The 22,328-nt window shown below is 53.2% G+C and overlaps 1 protein-coding gene across 14 annotated transcripts in view; it reads left to right on the forward strand.

Moving 5' to 3' along the window:
* CRAMP1 (cramped chromatin regulator homolog 1) overlaps positions 1–22,328 on the forward strand; it is a 65,388-nt gene that overhangs the window by 34,450 nt on the left and 8,610 nt on the right. For 5 of the 14 annotated variants that reach the window (XM_054454683.2, XM_063654841.1, XM_054454684.2 and 2 more), the window contains 13 exons: positions 5,564–5,649; positions 6,099–6,222; positions 8,255–8,336; positions 8,914–10,029; positions 13,013–13,190; positions 15,537–15,718; positions 15,808–15,882; positions 18,102–18,183; positions 19,101–19,205; positions 19,450–19,628; positions 20,370–20,435; positions 20,971–21,205; positions 22,009–22,173. In XM_054454683.2, the coding sequence (XP_054310658.2) occupies positions 5,564–5,649; positions 6,099–6,222; positions 8,255–8,336; positions 8,914–10,029; positions 13,013–13,190; positions 15,537–15,718; positions 15,808–15,882; positions 18,102–18,183; positions 19,101–19,205; positions 19,450–19,628; positions 20,370–20,435; positions 20,971–21,205; positions 22,009–22,173 (2,675 nt within the window). The remainder of the gene's footprint in view (positions 1–5,563; positions 5,650–6,098; positions 6,223–8,254; positions 8,337–8,913; positions 10,030–13,012; positions 13,191–15,536; positions 15,719–15,807; positions 15,883–18,101; positions 18,184–19,100; positions 19,206–19,449; positions 19,629–20,369; positions 20,436–20,970; positions 21,206–22,008; positions 22,174–22,328) is intronic. The other 9 variants (XM_063654843.1, XM_063654845.1, XM_063654842.1 and 6 more) reach the window with 9 other exon arrangements.

Genomic DNA, 22,328 nt, shown 5'->3' on the forward strand with positions numbered 1-22,328 from the left:
ATCTTGTGCCTGTTTTCTTCTTCTTGAGTTTAGAGAATTCTTTGTATGTTGTAGACACAGGTCTTCTGTTGGATACTTTCTCTTAGACTGTGGCCTGTCTTTTTGTTCACGTACTGTCTTGCACAGAGTGAAAGTCCTTCGCTTTGATGAAGTCGAGTCTGTCACTGTTTTCTTCTATGGTTTATGCTTTTAATATGACATTTAAGAACTCTTTGCCTAACCCAAGGTCACAGGGATGTGCCCCTGTGTTTTCTTCTAGAAGTTTTCTAGTTTTACATTTAAATCTATGATCTGCTTTGAATTAACTTTTGTGTACCATGTGAAGGTTAGGTGGAGCTTTGCTTTTTGCCTGTGGGTGTCAAGCTGCGCCATCTGAAAGGACTGTCTCTCCTCCATTGAGTGGCCTTTGCATCCTTGTCAAACATCAGTTGACTGTACCGTCTGGGTCCATTCTGGACCTTCTGTTCTGTCAACTTTTGTGACCATTCTTTGACCAGCAGACATTCGTATTTACGAACAAACAGGAAACCTGTCAAGGTGAGAGATTGGGAAAATGACTGAGGTGCCTGTTGGAGGCTATCCCTGGATTTCAGCCCAAAAGTGATTGGAATATTTGACTTGCTGCCGCCCCTACCTGTCATGCAGACCTGTTTCAATTAACTGTGAATCTTCTTTTGGTTTTAGAATTGTAAAATTAAAGACTAAATGAATTGAGTAAAGCTCTAAACTAAAGCGAAAGCTTACTACGTTGTTCACAGACCCAGAGGCATAAGTTTATCACGTGCTTATTAGATTTATCAAGTGGCTTTGCAGAGAAGAAAATAAATCTATCAGAAATGAAAGCCAGGCTCCCATGTACATAGAGGAATTACTCTGTTTTCGATTCAGAAATGCTATTCTATTCTGCAATGATATTTCTATTCTGAAATGCTATTCACCTAGGCATGGTGGCTCACATCTGTAATCCCAGCACTTTGGGAGGCCAAGGCGTGTGGATCACTTGAGGCCAGGAGTTCGAGACCAGCCTGGCCAACATGGTGAAATCCCGTCTGTATTAAAAATACAAAATTAGGCGGGTATATGGTGGTGTATGCCTGTAGTCCCACCTACTCGGGAAGCTGAGGCATGAGAATCGCCTAAGGCCCTGGATTGGGAGGCAGAGGTTTTAGTGAGCCGAGATGGCACCACTGCACTCCAGCCTAGGCGACAGAGTGAGACTCTGCCTTTAAAAAAAAAAAAAAAAAAAAAAAAAAAGCTACTCATGGAGGGGTGTAAATAGAGCCTCTGTTTGAGGGCTCACTTAGAGGTCAGCTTGTGATTCTTCTGTAGACAGCACCTCTTAAACCCCTGTGCCGGGCCTTTCTGGGAAGTCTTAGCCTGTCTTACAGCTTCTAGGCTGGTGCAAGGGTGGGGAGGTATGGACCATGTCCCGGAACTGTGACCAGGCCTGAGGGTCCTCCTGGCTTTCGCACTTGAACATGGCTTTTCATCTTGTTCGGTGCCGCAGCCTCAAGTAGGTCGTAGAACTTCCATTTGAGAGAAAAAGACGGAGGATTGTAATCTCAGAATGGTTCCATATGAATGCAGAAGGGTGCACTTAGTTTGATTGAAGGAAAAAAAAAAAAAGGAAGTCACAAAATAGCAGTTTAACGGAAAATGTGATTATTGAAAACACAGGTGCCACATGACACAGCTCCGCCAGCTGTTTAAATCTTGCCTACTACTGTTGTTTTGGGGCAGATGGAATAAAAAACGGTGAGTGGAAACGTCCATTTGTTTCCAGAGCACTTCATTGGAGGAGACTACTTTAGAATTGACTTGAGCCGGGTACAGTGGCTCACGCCTGTAATCCCAGCACTTTGGGAGGCCACGGCTGGCGAATCACTTGAGGTCAGGAGTTCCAGCCTGGCCAACGTGGAGAAACCCTGTGTCTACTAAAAATACAAAAAATTAGCCAGGGGTTGTGGTGGGCGCCTGTAGTCCCAGCTACTTGGGAGGCTGCGGCAGGAGGATCACTTGAGCCCAGGAGGTGGAGCTTGCAGTGAGCCGAGATTGCACCGCTGCACTCCAGGCTGGGCAACACAGTGAGACTCCGTCTCAAGAAAAAAAAACAAAAAACGGAATTGACTGCATGCTTAATGACTGCTTTTGACCAGTGTTTCCCCTGGTTCCTTCTGCTGCAGCCCTACTCTGACATCATTAATGTTCATAAAACTGCTGTGACACTTATCTGTGTATTTCAGCTGGGTTAAGGTGGTTTAAGAATTTTGTCTCAGGCCGGGTGTGGTGGCTCACGCCTGTAATCCCAGCACTTTGGGAGGCCGAGGGGGGCGGATCATGAGGTCAGGAGATCGAGACCATCTTGGCTAATGTGGTGAAACCCCGTCTCTACTAAAAATACAAAAAAATTAGCCGGGCGTGGTGGTGGGCGCCTGTAGTCCCAGCTACTCCGGAGGCTGGGGTAGGAGAATGGTGTGAACCCGGGAGGCGGAGCTTGCAGTGAGCTGAGATCACACCACTGCATTCCAGCCTGGGCAACAGAGCAAGACTCCATCTCAGAAAAAAAAAAAAAAAAGAATTTTGTCTCAGTAGAACATGTTGTTCTCTGGGGACTCATCCTCTCTAAATTATCCCTCAAGACAGAAAATCTGTACAGACAGAAAGGGGGTGAGGGCATGGAAGTTTTTTTTCTACCGTCCTGACTCTTTGGTCAGGCTTTCCAAGGCTCAGCTCTGTCCTTTGGTATCCTGTGTTTGATTCACAGCACAGAAGGCACTCAGTCAGTAGTGGGGTGGGTGGACAGACGGACACGTGAGTGGATGGATGGATGGACACGAGTGGGTGGGTAGAGTCACAGTCAATGGATAGATAGAAGAGTAGCTGCCATGTACGAGGGATTGTTGAGCTTTCCATAGCTACTGAAACCCAGCTGCTGCTCCTGCCCTTCTGCCAATTGGGACCTCACTGTTTGGCCTTATTATTATTATTTTTTATTTATTTATTTATTTTTTTGAGACGAAGTCTCGCTCTGTTGCGCAGGCTGGAGTGAAGTGGCGCCATCTCGGCTCACTGCAAGCTCCGCCTCCTGGGTTCACACCATTCTCCTGCCTCAGCCTCCCGAGTAGCTGGGACTACAGGCGCCCACCACCACGCCTGGCTAATTTTTTATATTTTTAGTAGAGTCGGGGTTTCACCGTGTTAGCCAGGATGGTCTCGATCTCCTGACCTCGTGATCTGCCCGCCTGGGCCTCCCAAAGAGCTGAGCCTACAATAGTAGGCATGAGCCACTATTTTTTTTTTTTTTTTTTTGAGATGGAGTTTCACTCTTGTTGCCCAGGCTGGAGTGCAGTGGCGCAATCTCAGCTCACTCCCGAGTACCTGGGATTACAGGTGCATGCCACCATGCCCAGCTAATTTTTGTCTTTTTAGTAGAGACAGGGTTTCGTCATATTGGTCAGGCTGGTCTCGAACTCTGACCTCAGCTGATCTGCCCACCTTGGCCTCCCAAAGTGCTGGGATGACAGGCATGAGCCACCGTGCCTGGCTTGTTTGGCCCTAAACACTTGATTAAAGCCTTAGGTTTTTGGGGTGATGGTCAAATCTGTGTAGGGTATTGAGACTGCATAATGCCGAAATTAGAGCCAGGGATTGCAGCTTTGTTTACTGGGATGTGGAGATTGTGGTGTCACCCTTTTTTCCTGTCTAGGTTGCCAGAACTGGCTGTCTCCGTTAGACGCCCTCAGCAGTGGCTGCTTTTCAGCCAAACTGCGGGAGTCATCTGGAGAGTCCCTCCCACGCAGCACTCGCTTCAGACTCTTGTTCCCATTTTGATCTCTAATTTTGGTCAGCATTGTACTGGAATAAGATTTTTTTAAAACTATACAAGTAATGCATAAATATAAGTCTTAAGCAATTTTCAAACAATACATAGATAAAATATAAGACCCTCTTCACCACCCCATCCTACTCATCTCATCAAAGCTAACCACTTACAGTCATTTCATGTGTGTCTTTCTGGATTTTTTTCTTAGTGAATTTACATAGTAAGTGTACAGGTACAAATATAGATACATACAGAGATGAAGATGTAATTTTTTACGCATCCTTAGAATCACGCTGTATGTGTTCTGTAGCTTTTTTCATAGACTGTTTCTTGGAAATTGAATAGCAACAGCAAATATAGAAGCAGCAACTCTCCTACCTGACGTGTGCAACTGGGAGTTGGTGAATTGCTAAAATTGGTTAAGGCAGAAAGCCGTAAAAACAAGATACACATGCCCTGAGCATTTTGTAAAACACAAGCCTGTTGTCGTTCACCAGCCAGTGGGCCGCTGCCCAGAGCCATGTCTTGACTGGGGTCCACTCCTTGGAATTCAAGTTGGTTTTTCTCTGAGATCAGAAACTCCTCACAGGGAGGCCACATAGAGGTGGACTGAGAAGTCACAGAGGTAGACTGAGCTCACGCAGGGGTCATGGAGAGGTGGACTGAGGTCACACAGAGGTCACGGAGAAGTGGACTGAGAGGTCACAGGTCATGGAAAGGTAGATTGAGGTCACAGAGGTCACGAAAAGGTGGACTGAGAGGTCACAGAGTTGGACTGAGGTTACACTGAGGTCACGGAGAGCTGGGCTGAGGTCACACACAGGTTATGGAGAGGTCAACTGAGAGGTCACACAGAGGTCATCTAGGGGTGGATTTAGGTCACAGGTCACAGAAAGGTGGACTGAGAGGTCACAGAGGTCACGGAGAGGTGGACTGAGGTCACAGAGGTCACCTAGAGGTGAATTGAGGTCACACAAGTCATTTAGAGGTGGATTGAGGTCACACAGAGTTCACGGAGAGGTGGCCTGAGGTCATACAGAGGTCACGGGGAGGTGGACTGAGAGGTCACCTAGAGGTGGATTGAGGTCACACAGATGTCACCTAGAGGTGGACTGAGAGGTCACGGAGAGGTGGGCTGAGGTTACATAGAGGTCAGCTGGAGGTGGATTGAGGTCACACAGAGGTCACAGAGAGGTGGGCTGAGGTCACACAGGTCATCCAGAGATGGATTGAGGTCACGGGGAGGTGAACTGAGGTCACACAGAGGTCATGTAGAGGTGGATTTAGATCACACAGAGGTCACAGGGAGGGGGACTGAGAGGTCACGGAGAGGTAGACTGAGAGCTTCTGCTCTGAGGGCCCAAAGCGGGAGGACTGCACAGAGCTGGGGCAGTGGAGAGAAGGGTGGCCATCTGAGGGGACCCCAGGATAGTGGCTTTTCCAGGGATGGGACATCAGCTTGTGCCAGGCCAGTCACCAAGGCAGGAGGGTACAGCACATTTTCTATAAACAGCAGGTGTCCCTTGGAGTGTGAGGTGTGGTCAGGAAAGTAACAGGATGTGCAGTCACCACGTCTTGTTTGTCACTGTGTCCTCCCACTGTCCTACACGGGCTCGAGAGGCTGGGGTGGATGCTTGGCCAGGCCCCACCTGGCCTGGCTCAGCGCCTCTCCGTGTGCTGGCCCTTCCGTCCTTCTGTTCACTCACAGGCCTCAGCGTTCCTTCAAAACTCTTTTCCCAGGGCCACCACTGTACGTTACAAAGGGCGGAACCTCCGGATCAAAGCGCCCATGTGCCGGGCCCTGAAGAAGCTGTGCGATCCGGATGGTAAGTGAATGGGGCGCTCCCAGGACCAGAGGCGGTGCCCGTGTTATCCCATTCAATGATGGGCAGGCTGAGGTACAGGGTTGCTGCCACAGTTGCTTTGTGTCTGACCCTGCTCAATCCCAGGGCTGCACATGGACCACTCTTGAACTTGAAATGCTCCCTACGACCACTCAGTCTAGTTGAGCTCAGAGCCATGACAGCAGTCAGCAGAGTGGTCGGAGGTTGTCAGGATCGAGTCTCCTGTGGCCTCTCTGGACCAGTCTGTGGCCTTTGCAAACCCCTGAGCAGCCACATCAGAGTTTTATTCGCTGGGGTTTCTCTGCTCTCCTTGCCTCTGTTTGCAAGGCCGTCTGCTCACAGCTGATTTCACTGGTTTTTCTGGCCAAGCCCTTGGTCTTCTACCTTAAGGTTGGTCTGCACTAAACTTTCATGGTTCCTCTGCATTGCAGGCTTGAGTGACGAAGAGGACCAGAAGCCAGTGCGCCTGCCTCTGAAAGTCCCTATAGAGCTACAGCCGCGGAATAACCACGCCTGGGCCCGCGTGCAGAGCCTTGCCCAGAACCCGCGCCTCAGGTAACATGGCCTTTGGCACGCAGAGGGGTCCCAACTGCTTGAGCAGGACTGGAAGCAACGTGTGTGAATTTCCCTCAAGGAACTTCCAAGAGAAGCAGGTCCACCCGTATGCTCTGTCATCACACGAGGACACAGCAGTGTGGAGGGGACTGGAGTCCAGGGAGCACTGGGCTGCAGTTCTGTATCTGGGCAGGGATCGCCCAACCTGTGTTCAGGCTGTGGAGGGGATGTCGTGGTGAGGAGTTGCAGAGCCTTCCTCTCGACCCCCAATAAGGCCCATACAGTTCCTCTCCCACCCGCTTCATGGAGACTTGTGGCTCGCATATGCACAAGGCGCCACTGTGGAAATGGACCGTTTTCCATTTGTACATTTTAAAAAATGAGGTGACTGGGTGCAGAGGCTCATGCCTATGATCCCAGCACTTTGGGAGGCCAGGGTGGGTGGATCACGAAGTCAGGAGATCGAGACCTTCCTGGCTAACACCGTGAAACCCCATCTCTACTAAAAATAAAAAAAAAAACGGTGGCAGGCACCTGTAGTCCCAGCTACTCGGGAGGCTGAGGCAGGAGAATGATGTGAACCCGGGAGGTGGAGCTTGCAGTGAGCCGAGATTGCGCCACTGCACTCTGTCCTGGGCGATAGAGCAAGACTCTGTCTCAAAAAAAAAAAAATACAAACAAAAAATTGAGGTGACTGGGTGCGAAGGCTCACACCTGTAATCCCAGCACTTTGGGAGGCCAAGGCAGGTGGATCACGAGGTCAGGAATTTGAGACCAGCCTGGCCAAGATGGTGAAACCCTGTCTCTACTAAAAATACAAAATAAATTACCCGGGCGTGGTGGCGGGTGCTTGTAATTCCAGCTACTCGGGAGGCTGAGGCAGGAGAGTCACTTGAACGCGGGAGGCAGAGGTTGCAGTGAGCCAAGATCGCGCCCCTGCACTCCAGCCTGGGCAACAGAGGAAGACTCCATCTCAAAAAAAAAAAAAAAAATTGAGGTAAAATTCACATATCATAAAATGAACTTAGCCTTTTTTTCTTTTTTCTTTTTTTTTTCCCCAAGATGGAGTCTTGCTCTGTGGCTCAGGCTGGAGTGCAAATGACACAATCTCGGCTCACTGCAACCTCTGTCTCCCACGTTCAAGCGATTCTCCTGCCTCAGCCTCCCGAGTAGCTGGGATTACAGGATCCCGCCACCACACCTGGCTAATTTTTGTATTTTTAGTAGAGACGGGGTTTCACCATGTTGGCCAGGCTGGTCTCGAACTCCTGACCTCAGGTGATCCGCCCGCCTCGGCCTCCCAAAGTGCTGGGATTACAGGTGTGTGCCACCGTGCCTGGTGAATTTAGCCATTTTTAAGTGTACAGTTCAGTGGCATTTAACACAATCACAGTGTTCTATGGCCACCACCTCTGTCCAGCTCCAGAACATTTTCATCACACTAGAAGAGGCCCCGTGCACCGTAGCACTCACTCCTCAATCCTCACCCTTCCACGGCCTCTGGCACCTCCCAGTTCGCTTTGTGTCTCAGTGGACTTGCCTCCTCTGAACGTTTCATAGAGATGGAATCACACGCAGAGGCCTCTAGGCCTGGCGTCTTTCACTGGGCGTGATGCTTTCGAGGTTCACCCATCATAGTGCGTCAGTACTTCATTCCTTCCGCTTGTGTACTTCTCCCTCAGAATGTATTAACACTGTCCAGGCCCGCCTTTCTTGAAGCCAAAAGGAGCTCGTAGACTAGGCAGAGGCTGTGCGCCAGCGCCCACGCCCTGGCAGAGACCTTTTGCTGGCAAAGAATGCTTGGGATATCTGTGTTTTCTTTAGCTCTGTGTGAATCTCTGGCCATCGCAGCTGGAAAGGCTGGTTTTTAGCCACAGGAGCTAAGGGCCCTGTGGACGCCCGCTCCCGGGTGCCTCTCCAGAGGTCCCTTGTCTCTTTTGGCACCCTTCTGCTGTAAGCAGCCTCGGGACTCTTCAGATGGTTTCCTCCCTGTTCTGCGAACCTCACTTTCTCCTGTCTGTCGTCTCCGTAGGATGATCGTGGAGCTACATCGAAAGGTCTCCAGCCTTATCGAATTCTTGAAGCAGAAGTGGGCGCTCCATGAGGTGCGAGTTGTATCCTTTTCCAGCTAAAGCAAACCGTCCAGGCTGCGCTGCCTCTGCTGCCCAGAGATGGACCACGCCTCCCTGTGCCTGTCATCGTCATGGTCCCCGTGGGCAGGACAGCCATGCTGTGACATGGTGTACATGTGGAACCATAACCTGGAGCCCCTTATTCCCTGGGTGTGGAGCCCCCTCTGTGGCCTTGCAGTGCTAGAACTCAGTCACAGCCAGCCCTCCACGATGTCAGTGGCCTGTGTCTGGCCCACGGGGTGTGGCCAAAGCATTCTTGCCAGCAGGTTGAGCAAAATGACCAAGGGTCAGCCCAGCCTTCTTCACATCCGTGGCTGGCTCCCGGCCCTGCCCGCTCCCCACATAGGCGTGGTGCGTGTCAGGTGTGAATTTCCTAAAGGTACTAAGTGCCTGGGTCAGCATTGTTGGGTAGTGGTGTGAGGAAAGCCCTGGGTCGGGGGCATGATTTATACCCTGGGGGATGCCAGTGGGGAGCATGGCTTGTGTCTGTACCCATGTGCCTGGTAAGCATCCCGACCTCAGTGCCAGCCAGTGTGGGCCTTCCTTGACGGGCACTTAGCGGAAGACCCTCGAGGAGCGGCAGCTGCAGGACTCATGCTCCGCACCGACGCAGGAGAAGGTGACACTGCACTTGTTCCCAGGCGAGAACTGTACACTGACACCGCTGCCGGGCGTGGCTCGCGTGGTGCACTCCAAGGCCTTCTGCACAGTGCACTGGCAGGAGGGCGGCCGGTGCAAGCAGAGTGCCAAGGACGCCCACGTGCTGCCCCCAGCCCAGATCCTGGGCATCCAGAGTGGGCAGGGCACGGCCCGGGGCCAGGTGAAATGCCTGAGGAGCGGAGCTGAGGGCAAGGGTGTGGGGCGGCCCCCTCCTGTGGCTGATGCCTCGCAGAGCTCCGGAGAGAGTTCTCCTGAAAGCGCCCTTGGGGAGGGGGCTGCCCTAAGCTTGAGCAGCCCGGACGCTCCTGACAGGCCTCCTCCCAGGCACCAGGACACTGGGCCATGTCTTGAGAAGACCCCTGCAGAAGGCAGGGACAGTCCCACCCGGGAGCCAGGGGCTTTGCCGTGTGCCTGTGGCCAGCTCCCAGACCTGGAGGATGAGCTCTCACTCCTAGACCCCTTGCCCCGCTACCTAAAGTCCTGTCAGGACCTCATTGTCCCCGAGCAGTGCCGCTGTGCGGACACACGGCCTGGGAGCGAGCAGCCCCCTCTGGGCGGGGCGGCCTCCCCAGAGGTGCTGGCTCTTGTCAGCAAGGAGGCTGCTGACCTTGCTCCCACTGGCCCATCCCCGAGGCCCGGCCCCGGGCTCCTGCTGGATGTTTGCACTAAAGACTTGGCAGATGCACCTGCAGAGGAGCTCCAGGAGAAGGGGAGCCCCGCGGAGCCTCCGCCGCCTCAGGGACAGCCTGCCGCCAGGCCCCCGAAGGAGGTCCCCGCCAGCCGGCTGGCTCAGCAGCTCCGTGAGGAAGGCTGGAACCTGCAGACCTCCGAAAGCCTCACGCTGGCCGAAGTCTACCTCATGATGGGCAAGCCCAGCAAGCTGCAGCTGGAGTACGACTGGCTGGGGCCCAGCCACCAGGACCCCCGCCCCGGCTCCCCGCCCACCGCCCTCCACAAGCAGCGCCTCCTCAGCTGCCTCCTGAAGCTCATTTCCACCGAGGTCAACCCCAAGCTGGTGAGTGGGTTGGAGCCCAGCCCCTCTGGCAGCCCAAGGGAAGCCAGGCCCAGCCTTGTAGGGCTCCCTGCTGGGTAGCTAGGGCCAGCACTGTTGGGGTCCAGATGAGAGAGACAGGGTCTTGTGGCAGGGGGCCAGGAGCCTGCAGGACCTCAAGGAAGGGGGAGAGGCAGGGACCCAAATGATCCGAGAGACAGAGGCTTTCCACAGACTACTTTCCTCTCCCTCGAGGAGGGATCCTCGGGCACTTGATGAGTGTCCCCACTTACGTGCACGGTTCCAGAAGTGCAGTGATGAGTGGCCTGGGTGCTCTCGTCTGTGTGGGGCGTGGAAGAAGACGGCCAACAGGCAGGCAGTACCTTGTGAGCCTCCTTGTGTTCCTGGGAGTCTGCCAAGCCCAATCATGGAGCTGAAGGGACAGCGTGCACAGGACCAAGGGTGACAGAGTGAGGCCTGGAGCCGTGCTAGCCTTCTGGCTTATCTAATCACTCTTAACAGGTTTCCACAGAGGGAATGGTGGGTATAGTTCTTGCTCTGGAAAGACCATCCCAGCTGCTGTGCAGATGTGGCAAAGTCAGAGGCTGTCACAGAAGAGCAGGGATGTGGTACCGCAGCAGAATAGTGGAGCTGGCGACCAGACAGGACGGTCCGTGCAGTGTGTGGGTGGTCCCTGAGCCTAGGGAAGGGTCCCTTACCATAGGGAGGCCAGTTGGTGGAGCCGACAGATGGGGTGCAAAAGGCACTGCTGCCGGGAGTAATCCTACCCCACAGCCCCAAGTCCGATAGGATCTCTGGGTGCAAGAGAGCAAGGTCCCACGGCAGGTCCATCCTGAAATGGCATGTTTAGGGGCTGGTGAGCTGCTGGACATGAGCGAGGGGTTCAAAGGATGGACTGGGCAGGAGCTGCAGGTCACTGTGGACCCCTTAGCGCTGTTTCATGGTCAGAATGTGCGTGAGGCTCACATGTCCCTGTGCTGGGGGGACTCAGGACTCGGGCGCTCATGAGCCCCCACACATCCGCTGCTCCACACAGGCCGTCTTACAGCTTCTGAGTGATGCTCACTTCTGCCTGCATTCCCCATGCCTCCCCTTCGTGTTCCGCTCCCGCCCCCAGCCCGTGCAGGGCTTGCCCCGGAGAGTTGGTCCAACAACAGGTGGCAGGAATGTGCAGATTTGCCTGGGGAGCGTCAAGGGGGCTGGAGGAAAGAAAGTTCTTGCAGGGGTGGTGGAGACTGAGCCCAACCCTCAGGCACCTCTGAGGCCAAGCCTGAGGGTGAAAGTGGCTCGGGGGTAGCGTAGCGGGGACACCAGGGTGAGTAAGCGGGGACCAGAAAGACAGTGTCTTTAGAAGGCTTTTCAGGAGAAAGACAGTGTCTTTAGAAGGCTTTTCAGGAGAAAGACAGTGTCTTTAGAAGGCTTTTCAGGAGAAAGACAGTGTCTTTAGCAGGCTTTTCAGGTTTGACTTTTGGTGGGCTCATGGGAGGGGCTGAGGAGAGACATGGTGCCTGCGTTTGGGTGCCCCAGGGAAGGGGCCAGGGTAGGCTCCTGAGAGGGCAGGCAGCAGTTCTGGGATACAGAGCAGGTAGGAATCCCACATGGAAAGGCATCCCCATCCCCTGGGAGCTGGTTAGGGAGGCTGACTTGGGGTTGGCCTGGCAGACTGGACAGACAGACAGGTGCCTGATGCAGCTCAGTTGTGGGGCCACCTGGCCCTGTGCTGTCTCTTGCCTGGTGGAGCTGTGACAAGCACCCCAAAAGGCCCGAGCCCCAGAGATCAGGAGATGCTGGAGGCTGCTGAGCCGCTGTCACAGGTGGAAGGAGCAGCATAGGAAGGGTCATGAGGTGGGAGGGGTCTCAGGGAAAGCTTGGGGTATGGGGCTAGGGCCTGAAGGCTCTGAGTGAGCAGACTGGCAGGGCTGTGCTGAGAGCACGGGGTGGAGGGCTTCTTAGTCCATAGGGAGGTTGTCCCGGGTGGGATGTGTGGGGTGTTCAGGAGAGTGAGGAGAAGGAAGAGAGCCGAGAGGCTGGGATGCTGGCCGAGTCTTCCCAGCGGTGGTGGCGTTTCTGTGGTGAGCTAGGCAGGGACCCCAGGACTTGGCAGCAGGCTCTGCAGGCTGTGGTGTGGGCCTGCACATCCCCTGGGGTTGGGCTCCGTGGGCCTGCACACCCCCCAAAGTTGGGCTTCATCCCTGCAGAGTGCTCTTCAGCTGTGCTTGTGTCTGATTCTAGAAAGTCAACCTGTATTTCCTTCCTCTGACTCACAAACAGAGAGGCTGCTGCAGTCTCATGTTGACTTTTTAATATAGCTTTGAGCTCTTGACACTTGTCACTTGCCATCCGGCACCTCTTCCCACAGCCCATGCTGGCACTTCGGGCTGGTTCCCTCCCTCCCACCTCTGCCATAGCACGTGGAAAGGTACTTGTGAGGAAGGGAGTGGTTTTGATTACTTACCTGACCAGTGACTTTTATTGATTGATTGACTGATTGATTTTTTTCTTTTTTTTTGAGATGGAGCCTTGCTCTGTAGTCCAGGCTGGAGTGCAGTGGCGCGATCTCGGCTCACTGCAAGCTCCACCTCCCGGGTTCACACCATTCTGCCTCAGCCTCCGGAGTAGCTGGGACTACAGGTGCCCACCACCACGCCTGGCTAATTTTTTGTATTTTTAGTAGAGACAGCATTTCACCGTGTTAGCCAGGATGGTCTCTATCTCCTCACCTCGTGATCCGCTCATCTCAGCCTCCCAAAGTGCTGGGATTACAGGCGTGAGCCACCGCACCCGGCCGACCAGTAACTTTTAAAACTGGCAAGCTGCCGAGCGACTCTGGGGACACTGAGGTTGGGCGTCTCTGGCCCTGGCCTTTGCCGTCATGACAGTGTGCTCTCTGACCTCGATGATTTTCTCGTGCCTCCTACTCCAGGGCACGCAAGAGCCATTTCTCCTGTGCTGAGTTTGGACGTTGTTTGGCCCATTTCTGTCCTAGGCTCTGGAAGCAAACACCGTCTCTACAGCCTCGGTAAGGCCCACCCAGGAGGAGCAGTCAATGACGCCCCCAGGAAAGGTGGTGACCGTCAGCTCTCGCAGCCCCCGCTGCCCTCGGAACCAGGCCTCCCTCCGCAGCAGCAAGACCTTCCCGCCCAGCTCTGCACCCTGCTCCTCAGGTGAGGCTGTGGCAGCCACACTCCCTGTGCCTGGGCTGCCCTGATGGCATCTCAGGCTTCAGGGGCTGTGCCGAAGCTGAGGGCACAGGTGTGCCTGAGGCTGGACCTCACTGTCCAGCTCGCCACAATCCAGCTGTCAGGGTGAAGGTGCAGAATCACTGCCTCCTCATGGGGAGGGCGACACCAGGGCTTGTCGTGAAGGACTTTGGGGTCCCAGGGTGTAGAAGCTGGTGAGAAGCCGGCCTTTGCCAGTCTGGTCACTTTGGGGTCTGCTTCATGGGGCCAGCAAAAGCCTCGCTAATGTGCTGAGTTGGTGGTTCAAAGTCCCTGAGAAGGTTTTTTTTTCTGTTTTTCTTTACATGTAAAACCTCAGAATAGAGAATCCTTCAGTTAGGGGAGGTGCCAGCAGGTTAACACAAGTCCTGGAAAGAATGATGGAGCAATTTGCAAGTCCACAGTGTAGCCCAGCTGTGTGTAGGAAATAATTTAAATTCAGGGATCATAAATTGTGTTCCTGGTGCATAAAATCCCAAGACAAGCATGAACAGTTTCCCGAGGCATCAGTTTCACTGGCTTTCAACCCACAGTATTTTTAGAATAAAGCAGATTATCATGGTTACAATGGTGAGTTTTTAAGTGTAAAAATGGTGAGTTTTAGACTGGGCACAGTGGCTGATGCCTGTAATCCCAGCACTTTGGGAGGCCGAGGCTGGTGGATCACCTGAGGTCAGGAGTTCCATACCAGCCTGGCCAACATGGTGAAACCCCGTCTCTAGTAAAAATATAAAAAATTAGCCGGACATGGTGGCGCACGCCTGTTAATCCCAGCTACTCCAGAGGCTGAGGCAGGAGAATCACTTGAACCCAGAAGGCGGAGGTTGCAATAAGCCAAGATCGCGCCACTGCACTCCAGCTCGGGCGACGGAGTGAGACTCCATCTCGAAAACAAAAAAAAAGAATGAGTTTTCAAGGTAAAATAAGGCACGGAACAGTGGCTCATGTCTATTATCCCAGCACCTTGGGAGACCAAGGCAAGAGGATCACTTGAGGCCAGCCTGGGCAACATAGCAAGACCCCATCTCTACAAAATATAATAATAAAAGAAAGTAGTTGAATGTTGTGGCTCATAGCCACCCAGCTACTTGGGAGGCTGAGGTGGGAGGATCACTTGAACCCAGGAGTTCAAGGCCACGCTGAGCTGTGATTGTGCCACTGCACTCCAGCCTGGGTGACAGAGGGGGCCAGGTGAGGGGTCCTGGCCTCCTGGGTGACAGAGGGGGCCAGGTGAGGGGTCCTGGCCTCCTGGGTGACAGAGGGGGCCAGGTGAGGGGTCCTGGCCTCCTGGGTGACAGAGGGGGCCAGGTGAGGGGTCCTGGCCTCCTGGGTGACAGAGGGGGCCAGGTGAGGGGTCCTGTGAGAGGGGGGCCAGTTCCTACTATGAATGAATTTTTTTTTTTTTTTTTTTTTGAGATGGAGTCTCTTGCTTTGTTGCCCAGGCTGGAGTGCAATGGCGTGAACTCAGCTCACTGCAACCTCCACCTCCTGGGTTCAAGCGATTCTCCTGCCTCAGCCACCCGAGTAGTTGGGATTACAGGCATGTGCCACCATGCTCGGCTAATTTTTGTTTTTAGTAGAGACAGGGTTTCGCTATGTTGGCCAGGCTGGCCCTACCATGAATTCTCAGGGTGATTTACAGCAGCACTGACAATGATGAAAACATTTAGCAGGGTCCCACAATAGTAACTCTCAAATATTTCCTGTTCTTTTACCTCTGGGTCTGTTTTCTAAAAACTAGAGATTTACACCAGGAAGCAGCAAGCTATAGGCCTGCAGCCCAGATCCAGCTCACTGCCTGCTGTTTATAAATAAAGTTTTATTGGCACACAGTCACACTCATGTGTTCACATGTTGTCTGTAGTTGCTGTTGTGTACGGCTGAGTTGCCCCAGAGATGGTATGGTCTACAGAGTGGACATTGGTTATCTGGCCCTTCACCAAGAAAGTTGACTGACTTCTGGTCTCCCCTAGAGACCCTGAAGGCTCTTCTTGCCCTGGAACATCTTTGGTGTCTTATCTGCCCTTACCCCTGAGCACTGAGCGAAGTGGTGAAATGCTTTTGTCCTATCCAGGAGACCAGTGGTCTGCTCAAAATGGGAACAAGAATTTCAGTGAGAAGGGTAGAAAATCAGTCTTTATATGGGACTAAGATAGAGGTGTCTCCTTTCAAGACAACCGAACAGGTTGCCAAGAGAATGTCTTTCTGACTTTCTTCCCAACAGAATTCCGTGACCCTGGACCTGTTGCTAGGTGAATGCTGTCACATTGATTCTCTCCTCTCCTCTTCCAGGTTTGAGAAACCCTCCAAGACCCCTCTTGGTGCCTGGTCCCTCCAGCACAGGAAGCAATGACTCAGATGGCGGCCTTTTTGCTGTCCCGACAACCTTGCCACCCAACAGCCGACATGGGAAGTTCTTCTCTCCCAGTAAAGAAGCAGAGCTGACTTTCCGCCAGCATCTGAACTCCATCAGCGTGAGTGTGTGGGGCCGGGCCGCCCGTGTGCGAGCGTCCCCACGGTCTGGAGAGTGCACCTTCAGGTGCCGGACGCTGCTCCCTTACAGATGCAGTCGGATTTCTTCCTGCCAAAGCCCCGGAAGCTGCGGAACCGGCACCTGCGGAAGCCACTGGTGGTCCAGGTCAGGGTCTTCTCGAGTCTGAGCGTGTGGCCTCGTGGCTGGGCCACCCAGGACATAGGGCTTCTTCCTTCTCTCACATTTTCATGGTGTAAAGTGTGGGAAATTCCTGCCCCTTCCTTCCCTCTTGTGAGTAGGGTAAAAATACAAGTAATAACAGTGAACTTAATGGTACCCAGAAGTAAAGGTAATCTTTCAACAACATGGAAATCCACTTGCAAAAAAGACAATTATAGGGATTCAAGTCCAAAGAATGTCCCAGATTGGGATGTATTTATGGACTCTCAACACCTATTTATAAACATTTAGTCCGTGGGAGCAATTGCCAGGGGGTGTGGGTTGGCTGGAGCCCAGGCCTCTCATGAACTCCCCGGGAGTCCTGAAGGATGCCGTGTGCAAGCCTGGGGGACAGCCAGGGACTCAGAGGCATCTTGGAAGACGAGCATGGCATTCTGACACATAAAAATACGAAAGTGAGGTGGGACGTCTGAGGTAATTATGCTTAGATATGTGTGGATGTGTGTTATTTTGGATTAATGAACAGGTTTCCTTTTGTTAGACTTTTAGAAATCTCTTTCTCCCTTGAGATTAGTGTATTTACAAATGAGACATTGCACGAACGGTCTTAGGAAGAAAGTGCCTGCTAAATCTTAGGTGTTCTTTGTTCAAACTAAGACCAGGGTTGAAAACTATGGCCCAGGGGCCACTTCCAGCCTGACTGTTGTTTTGTTTAATTTAAAACAACTTTATAGATAGAGAATTCACATATCATAATGTTTGTCCATTTAAACCTTATGACTCAGTGGTCACAAGGTGTACAACCATCACCATGGTCTCATCCCAGAACGTTACCACCCAGAAAGGAAACCCTGCTCCTATGAACTCACGTTGCCTTCTCCCGCCAGTCTTTGGCAACCACGGATCCACTTTCTGTCTCTGTGGATTTGTCTATTCTGGGCATTTCCTGTAAATGGGATCGTACAATATGTGTTCTTTTCCCCATAATATTTTTGTAAATAAAGTTTTGCTGGCACACAGCCGTGATTATTCATTTCTGTACTATGTACTGTTTTCCACACGGGCAGGTATATGGCCCCAAAACCTAAAATATTTCCTGCCTGGCCCTTTACAGAAAAAGTGTGTCAATCTCTGCTACAAAAAGTGTAGCCTTTGGAGTGAAAGCTCACGCTACTAGGCTGCAGCCTACCGCTGTCTCTAGTAGTGCCTCCTCTCTAGTCTCTCCGACGCCAGTGTCCTGGGGCATTTCAAAGGGTCGGAACCGCAGCGGCACCCCCAGAGGCCGAAGCACCTCAGACGCTTGTAGGTCGAGAGACACTTTTTTGTTTGTGTTTTATCTTGATTACTATCAGTTTCAGTGACGAACACAGTTTCTCAGATGGTAGTCCTTGTCACTCAAACCTGCCGTAGCACATTCAGCCTAATTGTCCACACACAAAAGCCCTGGAAAGGAGCACTTCATGCCCTTTGGTGCCTGTGTGTTATAAGCAGTGACTTTATTTTCCTTACCCCATGTGTGAGGAAGCCCAGAATGGGGGGTGTCACTCATAAAAGTCCATGTCCAGTGGTTATAAACAGGTTTATGTAACTAGTTGCATTCCAGCCAAGTCCAGAAGAAAGTTCTGGATTAAAAGTGGATCAGGCCAGGCGTAGTGGCTCACACCTATAATCCCAGCACTTTGGGAGGCCGAGGCAGGTGGATCACCTGAGGTCAGGAGTTCAAGAGCAGCCTGGCCAACATGGAGAAACCCCATCTCTACTAAAAATACAGAAATTAGATGGGCGTGGTGGTGAGTGCCTATAATCCCAGCTACTCAGGAGGCTGAGGCAGGAGAATCACTTGAACCCGGTAGGCAGAGGTTTCAGTGAGCCGAGATTGCACCACTGCACTCTAGCCTGGGTGACAGAGCAAGACACCGTCTCAAAAAAAAAAAAAAAAAAAAAGTGGATGACTCTGACATTCCTCTAGTTTCCCCGGGGAGGGTTTGATTAACTGGGTTTGTTTGAGAGAGGACCTAACTGGAGTTTGGGGTACATGGGTCCTAACTGTCTGAGCAGTCCCAGGCACCCTGTGTCAACGGCTCTGGAAAAAGCCCCACCTGGCTATGCTGGGCATCCTCATACTTGGGACATTCCTTTGTAACTGGGAGTGATTTTTTGGTGTGGAAGTTTCATCACCTTGATTGTTGACCATTTTCCCACAGAGAACACTGCTCCCTAGACCATCGGAAAACCAGTCCCACAACGTTTGTTCCTTCTCCATCCTGTCTAACTCTTCCGTAACTGGTAAGGACCCTGAGCTTTTCTGGGGTAGCTTGTCCCTCCTCCTCACCTGAGGGCCTTGGCTTTGGAGACAATGGGTGCTTATTTCCATGGCTTATTTTCAGGCATTCCTTTGTCCGTTCTACCGACAAATACCTAGTGCGCCCTATGTGCTGGGCTGCAGGCTGCGGTGGCGGGCGAGGCAGCTAGTCCAAAGGGTGCCCTTCGTCTGTGGCCTCAGATGGCCCCTGTGTGAGGCTCTTGGCTTGGTTTGAGTTGCGTCTCTTGTCTGCTCTCTCTGTGTAATGTCTTGTCAGCCGTTTTATGGAATGGATGTGTTCTTGGGGTGTATGGGTTATGCTTCCATCAGTCTGTACATTTAGTGGGGGCCTTGGCTCCTTGCAGTAGATCTTACAAGGGAGAAGCCTCTGGTGAAACACATACTCTGTGACTTCCCTTTTCTACCAGTGTTGACTTCCATGTCTCTCACTGACTTACTGCAAGACCCTTAACAGCTGTCGATTGCTTTTTCTCCTGCCTACTTGTCAATTTTCAACTGTGGAAAGCCTGGCAAGATAAAACCAAATTGCAGTGGCAGCATCTTAGTCCAGAATCTGATGCTCTGACTGCCCTGGGGCCTGTACCTCAGCTTGGGGGCTTGTCACCCTTCAAGAGCCATTTCCGCAGGATGACAGTGGTGACCGCAGCCTTCCAGTAGCTCCTGGGAGGCATAGTGGTGGGTGCCAGAGCTTGTGTCACGTTGGGGGCCTGTGTGACCTCTGACTCCTCACGTTAGCATTTGGAATGTTCAGTGGCTTCCAGCTTGACTTGGCTCCCACACTCCCAACAGTGGCTGTAAAGGAAGCCCCCTGCGGCCCCATCCTGCTGTGAGGGCGCGGCGGGCGGGCTCGACATGTCTGCTTTTGCCCTCGCCCTCGCAGGGAGAGGTTCGTTCCGGCCCATCCAGTCTTCTCTGACCAAAGCAGCTCTGTCTCGGCCGATCGTGCCCAAGGTCCTTCCACCCCAGGCCACGAGTCACCTGGCCAGTAAGTCTGTACCTGCATGGCCACAGCCACTGAGTGAGCCTCTGAGGGATGTTTTTGTGACCAGGTTTTTTGAATGTTTTCTTCTCCAAATCATAATGTCTCATTACCCTTCACTGAGAACATCTAAGCCCTTGGCTCTTGCATTGACATGAGGTGCGAGGGAGAAGCTGTACCCCGAGCCCTCTTGGGACATCTTATGGGTTGTCAGTAGAGCAGAGATGTGCAGCATCCTTTTTGTTGCCAGGTGCTATCGACTTAGCAGCTACGAGTGCCGGCATTCTCTCTGGGAACCCCCTCCCTGCCTTGGACACCGAGGGCTTGTCTGGCATCTCTCCACTGTCTTCAGACGAGGTGACGGGTGCCATCTCGGGGCAGGACTCCACTGGAACTCACCAGGATGGAGATGCCCTCCCCACTGTGGGGGTGAGTATGTTTAGAAGGGCTTTTCAGCATTACCAGCAACTTCTGGTGTGGACGCCAAAGCCGTGGGGCTGAGATCACACTGGACTCCAGCTCTGCCTTTGGAGGAGAGTCTCCGGACCAGGGGTGCCATGGCGTAAGCAAGCTCTGTGTAGTGCAGGACAGGAGAGGTGTCCAGAGCCACTGACGAAAGGTGGGGACAGGCTTGCCATGTGGCACTGGAGAACTCAGAGCTAAGACGATGTGGAAACATAGCTCCATCTGAGAGTAACCATAACCAAGCTGGCAGCAGAAAGCCCACAGCGCTATGCTCGGACACCAATGAGCATCTCCTTCATCTGGGAAGAGAGCAGCCTGCATGGCCTTGGCCGTTGCTCCTTTCCAAGGCTCTGAGCACCTGGTTTCTCTGGCCTCCCATGGCCACCTCAGAGCTGCCCCAAGGAGGGTGGGATGGGCTGATGCTGTTAAGACTCCAGGGAGCCCAGTCCTGCCTGCTGCAAGGTTGACTTCCTGATAGGACTTGACTTCACTCTTGGAAGCAACAAAAAATTGCAAGTACAGGGTCCACACCTGAAAGTAGCCTTTCAGTGTTTTCGATCTTAGACCCCTGTCCATTTACTGTCCCTCTGCTGTTAGGAGGCCAGGGGGATGGAACACCTCTTTTTCTGGAACTCTGTCGCGGGTGAGGGTATGGGTGGCATCTGGTGCACCCTGCGGCTGCTCACGGGCGTGCTCCTCCTGCAGGGCTCCGACCCATTCGTCAGCATCCCTTCGAGGCCTGAGCAGGAGCCAGTGGCAGACAGTTTCCAGGTAGAGTGTGCTCTTGGGCTGCTGAGCAAAGCAGCTGCCCCAGGACTCCCTCCAGTGCCCTGAGCTGCCACCTGCAGTCTTGCAGTGGCCCGGTTTCTCTCCTAGACCGTGCAGTGGCTTTGCTGTTCTTCCACCTGCTGTGCCGACTGCCCTGGGTGGATAAATGAATATGGCTGTCCGCCACCTGAGACTTCCCTCCTCCCCTCTCCAAGGCGGGCCGTTTCAGACCCAGCTCTGGAAGAACTCAGCGCTCTGGGAGGAGGAGGCTGTCAGCTAATAACTCCCCCAGCCCACACTCTCTTTCTGGCGGCAGTCAAAGCAGGTCCAGGCCACTGCAGCCTGACTTTCTGACTCTGCCATAGTGAGTGTTTTTGGGAGAAATGAATTCCCCGAGTGTGCTCCTGAGTTGGAAGGATGAGGCGGCTGCTCATCTCCCTGTTCATTTGCCTGCGAGCTAGAAGAGGAAGCTGGTGTTTCTCCCCTTGTCTTGGGTTCTGATAGACCTGGTTGTGTCTGAAAAATACCTGTCTCCCAGCAGGGCTCATCTGTTCTCTCCCTATCTGAGCTGCCCAAGGCCCCTCTCCAGAATGGCCTCTCCACACCGCTGTCCTCGTCAGAGAACTCCAGCACCCGGCTGTCTCCACCAGACGTCTCTGCTCTGCTCGACATCTCCCTGCCCGGCCCGCCTGAGGATGCGCTGTCACAGGGCGAGCCCGCCACACACATTAGTGACTCCATCATTGAGATCGCCATCAGCTCCGGTCAGTACGGTAAGGGCAGGGCGGCCTCACAGCCCTTCCTGTCATCAGGTGTTGATCTCCTGCCCCAATGTTTGCCACACTTCCTGGGGATATTCCAGTTTTGTGATTTTTACGAATTGAAAACCTGTCACCTACAAGGTGCTGCCTGTCTCCAGCAGGGACCTTGCAGGTGGATAAGGTACCTGTGGGATCTGAGGCAGCTGATGGCCTGGTAGGCTTGCTCCTGACCTTCAGGCGAGACAGTGGGATGGCCCCCAGGCGCTCTTCAGCCTGGGCATCACAGAGTGTTTTCTTAGTTGATCTTGAACCTGAGCAGGCGGCCTGGGGTCTTGCACAGCTTGTGAAGCAGTTGGGCTGGGCCCTGTGGGCTTTGGTCTCACCTGCTGTCTGGGACAAAGCTCCTGGGAGCAGTGGTTTGTTGCTCACTGGTGTGAGCCAGGCTGTGGGTTGAGAGAGATGTGGGTTCACAGTGTGTTAGCATGTAGCCTTGGGAAGGTCACCAACTTGTTGAACCTCCCTTTCCTAAGCAGTAAATTGAGAATAAGGTACAGCTCCTAGGGCTGTGTTGGGTGCCCTGAGATGACTCACGTGGAATCTGGTGGCTGCTGCCGTCGACTTCCCTCTGCTGCGCCCTCCCTCCCTGCAGAGCTGTTCTGCGGTGCTGAGCTCCTTACCTGCAGAGCCGCCATCCATCTGGTTCAGCAGGGCAGAGCCCTGCGGCCCTGCTGCCTTCTCCGTGATGGGCTGGAGAAGTGAGCTGCCGTTCACCGCCCCGCAACAAGGCGTTTCTGATCTGGGATCTTGGTTGGCAGGTGAAGGAGTCCCTCTTTCTCCAGCAAAACTGAATGGCAGTGACAGTTCCAAGAGCCTTCCCTCCCCGTCCAGCAGCCCCCAGCCACACTGGATCGCCTCTCCCACCCACGACCCCCAGTGGTACCCCAGTGACTCCACCGACTCCTCGCTCAGCAGCCTGTTTGGTGAGTGTATGGGGAGGGCTCTCGTCTCCTTTTCCAGAGCAGCAGGGGCTGGGGTCTGTGGGACGCTGGATTCTCGTTCTACTCAAACTCCCACTAGGACTATTGGCTTGTTCGCCTCTCAAGTGTTTGTATTTTTCTGAGTTAATATTTTTGGG

This window comes from Pongo pygmaeus, chromosome 18 (genome assembly GCF_028885625.2).
Source record: "Pongo pygmaeus isolate AG05252 chromosome 18, NHGRI_mPonPyg2-v2.0_pri, whole genome shotgun sequence".
NCBI lineage: Eukaryota > Metazoa > Chordata > Mammalia > Primates > Hominidae > Pongo > Pongo pygmaeus.